We start from the raw sequence: 14,696 nt of genomic DNA, 5'->3' as shown, positions 1-14,696 counted from the left end.
CGTCGACGTGAAACATGGCCAACAAAATATTAAAAACGCGTTTTTTTTTGTTTTTTTTTTTTCTGTACATTATTTGCTTTGCGCCGTTGATAGAAGCACAGTTGGGCGGCGTCACAAAGTCACTCGCTAGCGTTTTTCAAATTCGTTCATCGGCACTCATGGTCTACCCGGGAGGAGAAAAGTACGAGCTCAGAGCCGAGCCGCCGAGCGTCGATTGCGACTTTCCTAAAGAGAAGCTCCGGTAACACTTCGGCGACTCGTCAGCTTCAAACAGCGCCTCTTCGAACCAGCTTCGAACGAGCCTGACGCGCCCGCGAATCCAATGCGCCGAACGGTCGCGGCAGAAAGCACGCCGGAAGGAAGGGGGCTGGAGGCTGAGTATCCGAAAGAGACGCGGCGCTGGTTTCTACGTCTATTTCGCACATGAGATAACAAACTGGCAAAGCTAGCCGAGTGTGAACAGTGACTGGCGTTACATTGGAGCACACGCAGTCGAAATGACGCCTGCAACAGAGCACAGCTAGAGGTTTTCAACAGGGGACACATGCGTTCAAAAAGCCCGCGATTTAAAAATTTCACGTCTACTTTCTGTCCTTCGGTGTTTACTTTGATCCGCGTACACCAAAGCACTCAATGCTGCAAGTAATAAAGTCGTGTATACGTACCTTTCGAAGCAATTGAAAGTGTGTAGGTTTCGCTCGATGCCCACGAGCACAGAGTGCGACGAACGCCAATCCCGCCTGCAGCGCGACGGCGCCGGCTGGCCGGGTCGCCGGGTCAGCCGGGTCGCGCAACCGACGCCCGCCCGCTGCGCCCGCTGCGCACTGCGCATGCTCGGCTTCTCGGCTCTCTCAGCTCTCTCGGCCATCTCGGCCGCTCTGCTGGACCCTACGACCCTACTGCTGGCTCGGCAGCACGCCGACTCGCGGGCATCGCGGGCTCGCCGGGCTCGCTCCCTTCGAAGTCCGAACAGTTCGAAGTTCAAACTGCTTCCAAAGCGCGAGCTTGCGCGCGCGCGCGCGGGTTGGCGATGGAAACTATCTTCTCGAAAAACGAGGCTGTAACGTATCGTTTGATGGCGCAAATGCGCGTATTTTTCTTGTCGTTTTTTGTACAGTGTGTGAATCTCGCGAAACAGGCGACGAAAAGTGGTGGGTGAAATGTGCTCGCATGTCGTCGTGGATTTTGTGTACCACGTAGGATTACCCAGAAAAGTGGGTCAATATCAATAAATGTGCGCGTAAGAAGCAACTACATGCACGTGACCTGTCAAACCTATTCACCCTCATTACTTTATCGTGCAAACCGACACTGTCACGTATCGTGTTCGATTTCGGTCCCAACACCGGTAACTTCGAACATATCGTGTTTGATGTTGTGTTTCTCGCCGTCGGTAACTTCGTATTGATATCGTATTCGGTCGGGTGGTTGTGTCTCAACACCGAAGGTTTCTTGTTGTATTGCGATGTTGTGTTGCAACATCGAATTGTATCCCGGTACGTTGGGTTAATCGTTTGGCGATCAACTTTTGTTGCATTACAAGTGCAATAAACATTTGTTGGAAAACAATCACTCCAATGAGCACGTCGTTATTGGGATTTGTCATTAAAAGGTAGGTCGCGGCGGGTGTTCCGGCTATAGTTATTCTGAATGGTTTGGTGGTTGTCTAGTTTCAAACGCGCGAGGCTGTGTGTACTGTGTGCCGTACTAACAGCTGTATGTACATACTTGCACAGTCGATCAATGTTAATGAGTTCGCAACGCAGAACGTTTATACTATGTGTGTATCCACACCCAATATATTTCTCGCGTATTGCCTTGTGGATCTGCCAATGTAATTCATGTTGGTAACTTCGTATCCGCGTTCTGAGATTTATGCGCGCGATATCATATTGTATTTTCCTTTGGTCCCATGATCGACGACCGATATTTGTATATCGTGTGGCCGTACAGTATATCCATGTCGGTCACCAATATGCTCGCGATGTCGTATTCTATTCCAATAACCGTGTATTATATCGGGGTATTGTGCTCCGATATCGTGTTGTATACCAATAACCGCAACTTATATCGGGATATTGTCTCCAATATCCTGTTGTATACCAATAACCGCATACTATATCGGGATATTATGCTCCGATATGAATTCCCATCGTGCTTATTGGGTTAATCGGATAACAATACGTGTTTATTGGTTTCCATCATCTTCATTGGAATACAATATTTCCAATAAGCCGACTTCATATTGGCCTTTTTCAACAGGGTTCACATAAGATTTGAACGCTTCCCATTTGCAAGCGTCAATCGGCTCACTTCCGGCTAGAACGGTTAGCCCCTTACGAATTTGTTCCCGAAATACTTCATCTTCCAAAATTGTATTGTTCATCTTCCAAGATTCAATTCCTGAACTACGTGTGGAGCGATCTGTCTGTCTTTTAAACGAGATGGACACTAGCGCATGGTCTGAGAGGTGAGTGGGATTCGCAGTATATTGAATCTTGTCACTGGGGATTTCACCTGAGATGTAAATTCTATCAAGCCTCGCATGAGAAGCACCTTGCCAATGGGTGAATTTGGGATCAAAACATTTTATGTCTTCTGTCGCGTCCTTGAGGTCGAAGTCATGAAGAATGTTTTTCAACTCCACTATGCTCCCATCACTTTTCCATCCAGAAGTTGTAATATCGTTCCGCGACAGTACGCAATTGAAGTCACCCGCTAAGATAACTTTACTTGGGGTGTCTAAAGTTAAACGTAAGCTTTTGAAAAACGTTAAACGATCAGAAGAGTTGTTTGGTGCGTAGATGGAAACTATTCTGACTAAATCTTCGCCAACCAAAACGTCTATGGCAGCTGTGCGACCATCTGCTGCTAGCTCACAGTCAACCAAACTGCAGTGACGTGAGGCTTTTCGCAGAAAGATAGCGGTCCCAGCACTTAGGCCAGAAGATGGAGCGTGATAACAATAATATGTATCCTGGAAGTAGGTGACAAGATCAATTTCTTGCTTTCTAGTTGAGATTTTGGTTTCCTGTAGACATATTATATCAATTTTGTGTTGATAAAAAATCTCTTTCAGCCATATCTTACGGCGTTGACTTATAAGGCTGGCTACGTTAAAAGTCCCGATTGTAAAAGCACCATAAGAATCGTCGTTCATTGAACGTATTAGGTGATGGAGCAAAGTGAAGCGTCTCTTACTGACCCCTCGGGTCCTCGTGGCCGGACAGGATGGAATCTTGCTCGGTGATGGGAGATTTGGGAGATAGAGATTTTGGTCTCCTCTTCCTTCGCCTCTTTGACTCTGCCCGCTCCCATTGAGATGTTGAGCCAGGATCTACGGTGCACAGAATCTCGTCTCCCTTTCTTTTCCCGAGCATTTCTTTGTCGCTGGTTTCGTCCATTTCGGATGCCTCTTCCTCTGGTTCCATTGACTCTTCAGCTTGGTCTTCAGGAACAAGAGCACTGAACGAGTTGGTGATGACAATATTGCTCGCTGTCTCCTTCGTTGCAGAGCATGACGACGCCGACCTGTCTACGCACTTCTCAGTCCGTGAATCTGTCTCGACGTAAGCTGTCCTGTGAGCGGTGCTGACTTCTGCCGAAACCTCTGTTTGTGCTGTTTCTTCTGCGTCCATCAAGTAGTCTGCAGGAATCTGGAGAGATGCAGTCGTTCGGTTGGCGTACGTTGGGACACAGCCTTCCAGATCATGGCCGAATTTTCGACATGCGCTACACCAGGGAGCGCGGCACTGGCCTCGGACGTGTCCGACTTGCCTGCATCGCAGACATTGCGGTGCTCTGCCAGGCACGGAGACAAGGACGGTTGTTCCCAAGATCCTGAGCTGATGCGGCAAGCTGTCCGCAGTCACACCTTCGTTCAATTCAATTGATAGTATTCTTGTGGTTGTCTCCACATCCTCGAAGCCGGAGTAGTGCCACTTGTCTCGAACGATGCTTTTTGTTTTTCCAAACGTAGAGAAAGCGCTGGTTACGTTTGCATCTGGGACGGTAGTTGGAACCCAGTGCACCTTCATGGACAGCGCAGCCTTGGTCCCGTCTTTTATCAAACATTTCTTGTTCTTTACATGGATCTCTCGGAGCTGCAGCAGTCTTTCTTTTTCCTTGGCAGAACGCACTGTGAGTAGCCACACATGATTGTATTGGAAGGCCCCAAGCGAAGCTAGCTCATTTGAGTTGATGATTTTCTTCAAAGCAGGACCAAAATCATCGATGCGGTATGGCCGGGCTGGTGGGTCCCCATGAAGAATCAGTGAATTTTCAAGCAGCTTACCATTGGGAAGCAGTGGCAGTAAAATCTTGTATTCCATTGTACTTGGTGCAGAGGGGGCAGAAGCAGAAATAGTTTCAGAATATTCCCGGCTAGGCTCAGCCGTTGAGATTTCTTTTACGGAGCCCATTTCCAACGCGGCCATTCAGCTCGTCGTCTCCTTCGAACTCCTCGGCCACCGATCCCCCCTGCAAGTGCAAGATAAAAACGCAAGGCACTGTGAAAGCAAAAATAGAAGCCCATGACTGCAAGGTGATGGCGGACATTTAAGATGGAGGAAAAAAGGCGGCGAAAAGTTCTGGATATATTTAGGATCTTTGGCTGGCAAAGACAGTACTCCAGAACTGCTAGATTACGATAGTGGGTATCCAGATCTGAATTTCGGAGAACTGCTTGAGAAACAGCTCTGCATTCTGCTCGGAGTTGCAGATGTAGAAATTTCCTTAGAAAACTGGAAAACTCAGAGCCGGACCATAAAGGACGTTCCATCGTCACACCTAATGATGAATTTCTAATACTAGTGGGGCGAGTGCATGTAGATCGTTCACTCGCGCGGTTGAACGGCAGCACTTCTCAGGGCTTAGATAGAATCCCGGCTAAGGTGCTGAAGAATTTGAGACCCGATTCCCCTGCCCAAATGGCACGCCTGTTAAGCCGCAAAGTTTGCGGCAATGAACCCATCCCAGGGGACCGAAAGCGTGGCCGAGTCACATCATTCCTAAGAAAGGCGGCAACAAACAACATCTGCGTGACTAATGCCCACTCACTGTCACAGCTATAGCCTACAGGGTGCTTGCAACAGTCCTTAATTGGCGCATCTCATATTGGGCCGAGGGTGCTAGTGTTCTTACCGAACTACAAAATGGTTTCCGCCGAGATCGCCGACTGGATGACAACTTGTTCACCCTGACATTGAAATCGCTCGGTTGGAAAAGCGGAACATTATCTGTTGCTTTTGGGCCGTTGCTAAAGCTTACGACAGTGCTCCCTATTTTTTGCTGACCACGCGGCTCCAGCAGCTGAACAAGGCGAAACCTTGGGTGGAGCTAAGAAAGCGGCTATATGATGGAAATTACGTTATGGCACCGTTCAACGGAGCTTTTTCTGGTGACGTTCCTGTGTGCAGGGGACTACGTCAGGGCTGTCCGTTATCCCCAGTTCTGTACATGCTATATACATCCGGCATGGAGAAGGTGCTGGAACAAACAGGCATTGGTTTTACTCTGCGACACATGCAACACGGAGACATGGTCGAATAGCAGCTCCCCGGGCTCGCTTTCGCAGATGATCTAGTACTAAAGGCCCACAACGTCTCAGACATGAAGGAACTGCTCATCTCCTGCGAAGCGGAAGCGACTCGGCTTCAACTGGAGTTCAATGCTTTTCTGTGCGGTGGTGCTTTTTTCTGGGCAGGGGAGGGAGCCTTGAAACCCTCACCATCCAGAACACTGCGCTCTCTGTTAGTAGCCGTTACAGGTACCTTGGAGTGACCCTGACCAGTGCAGAAGATTACCTGGCAGAGCACCATGAAAATCTTAAGGCGTAAGCGCTGAGGAAGCGAAATGTGCTACGTCGAAAGAGCCTTTGGTGCTGCGGTCGGTACGCAATAACCCGCGAACTTTGGAAAGCCGTTGCTGTACCAGGCTTGACTTTCGCCAAGCCGTTACATGCGTACCCCCAGCGAGATGCAAGAATACCTTGAGCGGCGCCAAAGGGAAATCGGTCGTCAGGCACTAGGATGCCATGGAAGAGTCGCAAACGAGCTGGTTCAAGGAGACCTTGGCTGGTCCTCTTTTGAGGAACGGGAGGCAAGCAGCGAGTTGCAATACTACGCCCGATTGCGACACATGAATGGAGATTGCTGGGCGCGGCGAGTTTTCGTGTACATTCACCTTAGAGGCGCGCACAAAACATGGACACGCCATATCATCCGACTGGGGACGACACACGGGGCTTGCTCAATCTCCGACGAGCCTCCGACAAAGAAAGAGTGGGTTGCCAAAGTGAGAGAGAAATTTAAGACCGTCGATGCGGACCGGTGGAGAGCAGGCATGCAAGAACACGCAAGCATGCACCTTTACGCGTCTTTCAAGACCAACCATCGCTCCAATCCTCTGGTGTGGTAATGCGCTGGGCAGCAGGCGCCTCGCTGAGGCTCCTGGGGGCGCCCTGCGTACCCGCCTGTATCAACGAAAGTACGACAGCAAAGTGACCCCATGCAGTGCTTGTGGGGAAGTGGAAGAAACTATACACCACTTGGGTCTGGAGTGTCCGGCACTGGCACAGGCAGCAGACCTCAGCGCTCGCATCGAGCAAGCCCTCGGGTTCATTGAGGAGAACACGTATGTGCGGTGCTCGAAGCGGAGACTCGAGGCCTGGTGGGCAGCACATTGTTGAAGCTAACTATACCCGTTTTCACCTTAAGAAAAAAGTAGGCGTGTCTCTCTCGTCGCATGCTTATTGGTCGCATGCCGTCGCACTTATTATTCCGTTCTGCGAAGTAGTTCCGATAAAAGTTTGCTCTATTTAAGCTTAAATAAATTTGTTATTCTCTGTAGGGTAAATAATACACCTCCTTAGTACGCGTGTATTCGCGTAATTCAACGCCTCACAAGAGTTGAGGGTCGATGTTCGTAGCCAGCCGGCCAGCCGCTGTTGCTCGCCTTCCGAAATGGCGACTCCAACAACTCTGGCTGATCGGTCCGTGATGTCAGCACTCTTTCCTGAAGACGTTTTTCCTTGGGTGTACTACAAACGTTACGCAAGTGGAAATGTCCTGTCAAGCCAGACAAGGCAGTGTGTTTTGAACTTCTATTCTTGGATGCGGCGGCAGTACCAAGAAACAAATGTGATGGAAGTCGTCAACCTGACTGCCGCCGCAACGGGGATCAGTGTTAGCTCGGTCTACGAGATCAAGCGTGGCTTCAAACGTGCCAACGGAGCTGTGAAATCTCCTTCAAAGAAGCGCCCGAAATTAGCTGAGAAAAGGAAGAGGATTTCAAATGACGACGCGTGCACTTTGACGGCCGTGAGAAGCTGCCTGCACAATTTCTTCCGTCGGGGGGAGATCCCAACGTTGAAGAAAATCGCCGCTCGTCTCCAAGGAGACGACGTGCTGCCGTCCTGTTCCGGGTCTACCCTGTATCGCCTGCTGAAGGACATGGGTTTCGATAAACAGAAACGGAATCGCAACTCCTTCCTAATTGAGAGAAAGGACATCGTCTAGTGGAGGCGGCGGTATTTGAGGGCAATCGGAAAGCACAGAGCCCAGAACCGCAAGATCTACTTCCAGGACGAGACTTCGGTGAACGCCGGCCTCACAGTTAACAAGGTGTGGACTGACAGCACCATAAAGTCAGCAAGGCACGCCTTCATGTCTGGACTGACGACAGGGCTAAAGGTTGCTTCTGGAAAAGGTGAAAGAGTGATTGTCACCCACGTAGGTAGTGACACTAGCTTCGTGACCGGCTGCCTGGACGTGCTCTGTGGGAAGAAAAAGGGAGACTACCACGATGAAATTGACTCGAACAGGTTTGAAGCATGGTTTCTTCATCTGCTGGACCACATCGAGCCTAACAGCGTCATTGTTATAGACAACGCGCCATACCACAGCAGAAAGGCTGAAGCTGTCCGCACAACTGCAACAAAGAAGGGCGAGATCCAGCAGTGGCTCTCTTCCAAGAACTTAGACTGGACTGCCACAATGAAGGAAAAAGACCTTCTGAGCATCGTGGCAACGGTGAAGGATCGCTACACAAAGTACAAAGTTGACGTCATGGCTGCGGATGCCGGACACACAGTGTTGAGGCTCGCACCGGACCATTGCTAACTAAATCCCATAGAGTTGATATGGGCACGAGTCAAGCAGGAGGTCGCCTCCAAGAACATCACATACAAGCCCAATGACGCCGAGCGGCTCTTGAGGGGAAGCAGTGGACAACGTAACAGCTGTCCATTGGCATGACTGTGTAGAGCATGTGAAAAAAATGGAGGCGAAGTTTCGAGATTGTGATGTCCCAGAGTCGACCCTCGCGCCAGCCATCATACCCCTCGATACAAGCGACACGGAAGAGGAGAGTGGAGACGACGACGAAGCTGACGACGAGGATGAGGGTGAAGAGACCTTCGGTGCTCAGCCTTTAGAGTGGAATTGACCGTGAACTAATGTCCCTCTAGGACATGTTCTCTTCTGAAAGTGGCTAGAACTTTGGACTCTATTTGTCATACCCCAGAACACAGAGCGGTCCTTTTAAGGACCATTCACATACTGCAAAATCGGATTCCCGACTTCATACACGCCTAACCTCCAGTGTCATGTTGTTGTCGTGATTCTACCTTTCATTACGTAATAGCCTTGTTATGGCTTCTCGAGGTCTTTGAAATCAGCTGTATGTATCCCACTGCACCGTGGATAACCAGTACAAAGATTTACCCTACAAAAAAAAAGTTTGCTGTTGTACTGCACTCGCTAATTTGTCCATCTACCGCAGAGGTGTCAGGCGCCATTTTGCCTTTCTGCTTTCTAAACATATATACATACAATTACACTTCAACGGTCGTTTTCATTCAAAAAAAAAAAAAAAGTAGTGTTGGCGGCATGCCGAAAGTGGACCATTGTTCTGGAATGTGACCCTGAGCGTAACATTTCACTTGCTCACCTCATGCATATTCAGCGTCGCTTACACCTCATTTTAAGGTCTAAACATCATGTTCAGCCCAGTCTTTCATTGAGATAGCTTCGTTATTGCAGCGACCAGTGCCTCGGGCGGTTTGCGGGAAAGTAAACTCACAAACTGCCATCCACATGCCTTGGGGTCGCTCTGGCAATACACGTATCTCTCATCGACCATGCTGTTTCAGATTATAATCGGGATTCTGATCGCCATCCTCACAAAGGGCCACTCGGGCCACAAGCAGAAGCTTCGATGGGATCCTGGAAGAACGTATCTCACATCAACCACGCTGTTTCTGCTTATAATCAGGATTTGTACCACCATCCCCACACCACGGAACTTAAGAAAACAAAATTAAAGAATAACAATTGAAATTCACCGCGACACACAAGGAAACCGATTGCCCACTCAAATATACACGTAAACGTCAACGCAATAACGTAAACAAAGCTATATTAGGACAGGAAACTTTTCTTCGCCGATCAAGTCTTCATGGGTAACACCTCCCAGTGAAGACGTACGAAAAAGGACCGCATCTCCACGTGGTGAATGATGTTGATTGGGGCGAAGCTCTGGTGGTGCTTGTCTGCGTAGAGCGTCTACGTAGACAAGCACCACCAGAGCTTCGCCCCAATCACCGTGGTCCCAATCAACATCATTCACCATGTGGAGATGTGGTTGTTCTTGTTTTTTTCCCTACACGAGCACGGGAGCACGTGCACCCGACGGCGGACGGACATACGGACGGCTACCCCTAAAGGTGTATTCACACGGCGGACAAATTTCGGGAACGGTGTCCGCGGACCTGTTAAATATGCGTATCACGTGGCTTCGACGTCACAACAGACAAGTCCGAGAACATACGAATTAGTACTGCATGGTTGGCGTGAACCAAGGCGAGAACTGCTGATCCGAGCTCATACCTTTCTCGCTGCCTTCGCTGCACAAGATATCTGTTCAGGGTTGGTATTTCTCAACGCTCTCACCTCGCGCCGAGAGCCCCATTGGTGCTTCGCTGCGGTCCAAGCTACAAGAAAACGGCCACGTAACGCACGTGACGGTCGATTCCAATCCCGCCAGCGTCTGATGAACCTGGCATTGAAGACGACAACGATGAATGACCTCAGCGATGAAGCGACGCTGTGTTTAATGGCACTCGTAGAAGAGTTTCCTAAGCTTTGGTGCCTTCAAAACGACCAGTACCGCAACAACGGTATAAAATCAGAGCTGGAAACAAATTGCCAATGAAATGGAACGACGCTACTCCCAGTATGGGCCTTACACGGGAAGTGAGTTCATTGAAGGCGGACTAATTAGTGTCGATTCCGTGTTGTATTTGACCGCTTATTGTTGTCTAATACCTTAGAGGAAGTAAGGGGCCTTTTTTAAAAAAAATAAGCGACGCATCTTCAGACGGGAGAAGGAAAAGATTACGAAGACGAACAGCGGCCAAGCTGCGGAGTACACGTACAACGGTAGATGGAGGTTCTACCGCAGTCTCCTGTTTTTGGATCGGAGCAAACCTGTCCTCTCCCGGGAGTGCAACGAATGTTACCAACACAAGGATCCCAGGGGAGTGAGTAACGTTTGGCGGGTTGACCCATTCGTTTAACTTGATTTTTTGTACCTATCGAACGAAACGTTGGCGAGCGTTCGTTGATGGAGGTCACTGAATCCTGTTAGCTTGGCTGACGATCGAGTTCTGGCTTTGCTCTACATGCTTCAGCAATTCGTTTTGTTCGGGCTTCAGCATTTTGTTTCGTTCACTCGTGTTAATCACGGTTTCTTGAAGTGCTGGTAGTCTCTGGATGAAGCTGCGAGACACTATCTTAGGATTTGACAACTGGCGGCCCGCGGGCCGGGTCCTGGCCGCAATGCAGTTTCATTCAAATTTATTAAGTAAACTTTTTTTTTTATTAAATTTTGCAAGTGAAATTGCCAACCGCCGGTGAGCCTTCGATGGGTCCGACCTGCTGCGTCTTTATAAAAACAAACTCTCGCTTCTCCCACAATACTACGGTTGTGACATCTGTTCTTGGTCACGTTACCCATCGCCGTCCTCCCTTCACTACTAAAACTATCTCTCTTTCTCTCTCTCGATCTCTCTCTATTTTTATCTCTCCCTCATTACTCTGAACAGTAAATGGCAGACACTTGCGATATTCTGCCGTGCAAGCGGGAGTTTTGAATACAGTTCCTCTACAGTAATGCATTCGTATTTCTTTGACCTTTCCAGATGGAGAGTGAGACAGAATTGGCGTCTGTTATGACAGAGATGAAGGAACCTGTCCTTGGCACGCCTTCCACACACACACCGCGCGGAACAACGATTCCCACTGTGGAAGTGTCTGGCACTCCTGTGAAACGCTCAAAGTGCGATGACGAAAAAAAAGAAGAAACAGATGACTGCTCCAGCTCTGGGTGGAAAGAGCGCACGGTTGCTTTCACTAAAATTGCGGAAAGGTTTGCAACTGAAAAAAGTTGCGACAGCGCTGATAATTTCGGAAGAGTAATGGCGGGCCACATGAGAAACCTAAATGGAACCAATTTTATTGAGTGTCAGATAGAGGTATTGGAACTAGTCAAGCGTTACCTAGACCGACAGCAAGAATAAATGTAATTCAACGAACCCAATTTAAACTAAAAAATGTTAATCCAAAATTAGCATTTCGCACTCATAAGTAAAGGGAATACTTGAAAACAAACAAATGCTTGTATCATTTGCCTTTTGTATTTATTCCATTCGGACCTGATGGCTGTTTTTGTTAAACTGGGGCGGGTGTGTTAGATTGCGAACCAATATTATAGCATGACAAAATAAAAAATAAAAAGACATTAAAGATTCTTTCAAGTTTATTTACATAAAATTGAACAATTGGAGCATAACACAAAAAGTTTTTGGTGGTCAGAGTGCCAGCACATGCATGAACGATTGTTAAGTAAACGAAGTAGCAATATACAGCTCATGAAATGGTATATTTGCTTCTGCACTTGTCTGAACATGCAGATAAGGTTACATTTTGTTATTTATCCGCAGATTAAGGCCCGCCTGTTCCTTCTGCCACACGACGGCGCCGTCGTCATTAAAGTATCTCAGTAGACGCTCACGCACATCTAGAGCTCTTGCCCCGGAGCGCCCTTTGCAACTTCGTAGCCCGAAGTAGATTGCCCTTTTTCGCTGGTGCTCCTCCCTTGACGCTTTAAAAAGCACAGGTGCAGCTCGCAAATAGTTGTGTAGCACACAGGCCGCCTTGATGAATGAGGTGACCCTTCCTGGTTCGGCATCGATAGTCGTGTGCAAAAACCTAAAACGGTTTGCCAGAATGCCAAACGCATTTTCTGCTACCCGTCTGGCTCGGCTTAATCTGAAATGAAAAAAAAAAATAAAACGATAAGAAGTACGGTGTTTAGAAATGACATGATGTAGGCAACACACCTGTAGTTAAATATAACCTTTTCTTCATCCAAATTTGTACCAGTGTACGGCTTCATTAAGTTTACAGACAAGGGGAAGACGTCGTCTCCCACGATGACGGGTGGGACGCCGACCGGTCCAGGTCCTGAGATCGGCAGCCCGGCTGTTCCGTTCTCGATGGCATTCCGCAGTGGTGTCGTCCTCCAAATGCCTCCATCTCCATCAGACCCAGGTGCGCCAACATCAATGTACAAAAACCTGCTGTCTGCGTCAACAAGAGTAAAAAGCACGATACTGAAGGTCTTCTTGTAATTAAAATAAACAGATCCAGAGTTCGGAGGTTTGATAATTGTGACATGTTTTCCGTCCAGCGCTCCAATACATTGCAGAAACTGCCATCTTTCGTAAAAGTTCTTCATTACTGCAAGCCACTCATCTTTCGTCCGCGGGGACACCAGATATTTTGGTCCCAGCATTTTGTAAATGGCGTCACAAGTTTCAACGAGGAACCCGTTGACGGCGCTGTGGCTAATGCGGAACTGCCTGCTTAAGGAATGTTGACTTTCGCCTGAAAATTCGCAAGAAAACAAGAAACACGGCTAAGTCGAGCGTAGCTCTCAAATATGCTGAAACAAAGACAAAAGTAAAAAGAATAACCACACACCTGAAGCAAGAAACCGCAACGTCAGTTGAAGTTTGTCCTTGGCTGGAATGGCTGGACGCATTTCAGTGTCGAGTTTTCGGATGCACGATGCAATTGACGAGAGAATGTCAGCAAACTGGTTGGAGTCAACGCGCAGCAAGCGGCGGTACTCCACGGGGTCGCTCTCCAGAAGTTCTTGTTAGAGTAGATTCCGTATACCGAGTTCCTTCTTGGACATCCATGTTTTGATCCATGGTTTTTTTGCGTCGGTATTAGGTGCTTCCGCGACTTCCTCATCCGCCATCATGAGGGCACAAGCCACAACAACTCGTGAAGCCTTGTTGGCCTCCATGTTCGAATCGAAAACAATTTCCCGTCATTTTCTTTCTTTTTCTTTTCGGCTCCTCTTTTCACTAAGCGCAGGAATCCTCGAGCATTTTCCACAGCTGTAGCTCGTGCGTGCTAATCGTACTGGAAAATGAGCAAAGGCCTATTCGTGCACGAGAACCGTGAGAGGCATATAAAAGAAAAAGAAAAAGAAAACCACTCGTGCACCGAAGTGTACCACGAGCACTTTCACGCAATCGGTTCCCTGGCTTGTCCGAGGACCGCCGCGGACTCGAAAAAAGGCAGAATTGGATCGCTTTCAATACTCCTATAATCATGGTCCGGCAGGTCCGCGGACATATTCTGTGACGTTCGCCCACGTGATACGCAATATATATCAGGTCCGAGGACACGTTTTTCAGGTCCGTGGACATGTCCCCTGGTTTTGCCTGCTCTTTTCGCAAGAAGAATGACCGATTTTATACCCCGGAAAAGGTGACGTCACGCCTTTCGTAGGAACTTGTCCGCGGACGAAGTCCTTCGTGTGAATACACCATTATATTCACACGACGGACCAAATTGCCGTTTCGGTCCGCGGGCCGCGCATCACGTGATCTTACGTCACCGGTTTTCGAAGTCCGCCGGCGGTCCGCGGCCCGCGCTTCTGAGAAATGCCAAGCGAATTTTCTCGCCCCGACCTTGGCGGCGGACCCCAGTATTTTTAGTATAATTGAAGCTCTAAGTCTGACAACAAGCAGACTTTTGTTGTTTGGATAGCTAGCTAGGAATCCAAATCTAACGTCGTTTTCTTTTGGCGCCAACTGTTGAAGACGAAGAAGACGAACCTTTTGTTGTGCGACGATGCAACTTTTTACTTCATCGCGCTCGTTGAGCAATTCACGCTCTGTGGGACGATAGTTGCATGCCCATTTTGGGTTCACTTAAGTCCTCCTCGTCCTCAATTGTCAACACCAGGGCGACCGCGGCCGAACGTCTCTTTCGTTCAACCTCCATCTTGGCTCCTTACAAATAGCCTGAAAGCAGCTCGCTGCATGCGTTTGGCGAAGCTGTGAGGTCGAGGGTTCTACCGGCCCGTTCACTCTGTCGTCAGCTCTTTTGGTCCGCCGTGTGAATGCTCATTGCAGCCGGGCGGGTCGCGGGCCGCGCATCACGTGATCAATCGGTCCGCGGCCCGGTCCGTCGTGTGGATACACCTTTAAGGAGCTTCGCCCCAAATAAACTATGTAAAAATAGGTTCGTGGCTGGTAGCAGGTCTAATCGATCCCAGTTCATCAAGTTTGCAGCGATGTCGATGATGTCAGCTGATCTTTTTGCTTTAGCGCTCCA

At 48.7% G+C, this 14,696-nt stretch overlaps 2 protein-coding genes across 2 annotated transcripts; one reads left to right on the top strand and one right to left on the bottom strand.

Moving 5' to 3' along the window:
• The first annotated feature begins 7,664 nt into the window (after positions 1-7,664).
• Positions 7,665-8,120, top strand: LOC120849068. Its single transcript, XM_040221175.1, has one exon. The coding sequence runs from the start codon at positions 7,665-7,667 to the stop codon at positions 8,118-8,120; it is 456 nt and encodes a 151-aa protein (XP_040077109.1).
• Positions 8,121-11,977: 3,857 nt separating this feature from the next.
• Positions 11,978-13,174, bottom strand: LOC120849069 (protein ALP1-like). The gene is made up of 3 exons (XM_040221176.1): positions 13,044-13,174; positions 12,401-12,644; positions 11,978-12,329 (listed from the first exon to the last, which is right to left on the bottom strand). Exons 1-3 carry the CDS (start codon positions 13,102-13,104, stop codon positions 11,978-11,980), a joined length of 657 nt encoding a protein of 218 aa, XP_040077110.1. The 5' UTR covers positions 13,105-13,174.
• Between the last annotated feature and the right edge of the window lie 1,522 nt (positions 13,175-14,696).

This window comes from Ixodes scapularis, unplaced genomic scaffold (assembly GCF_016920785.2).
Source record: "Ixodes scapularis isolate PalLabHiFi unplaced genomic scaffold, ASM1692078v2 PGA_scaffold13__105_contigs__length_92229423, whole genome shotgun sequence".
Taxonomy (NCBI): domain Eukaryota; kingdom Metazoa; phylum Arthropoda; class Arachnida; order Ixodida; family Ixodidae; genus Ixodes; species Ixodes scapularis.
The sequence above is the reverse complement of the archived record's forward strand: the minus strand, read 5'-3'. Positions and strand labels throughout refer to the sequence as shown.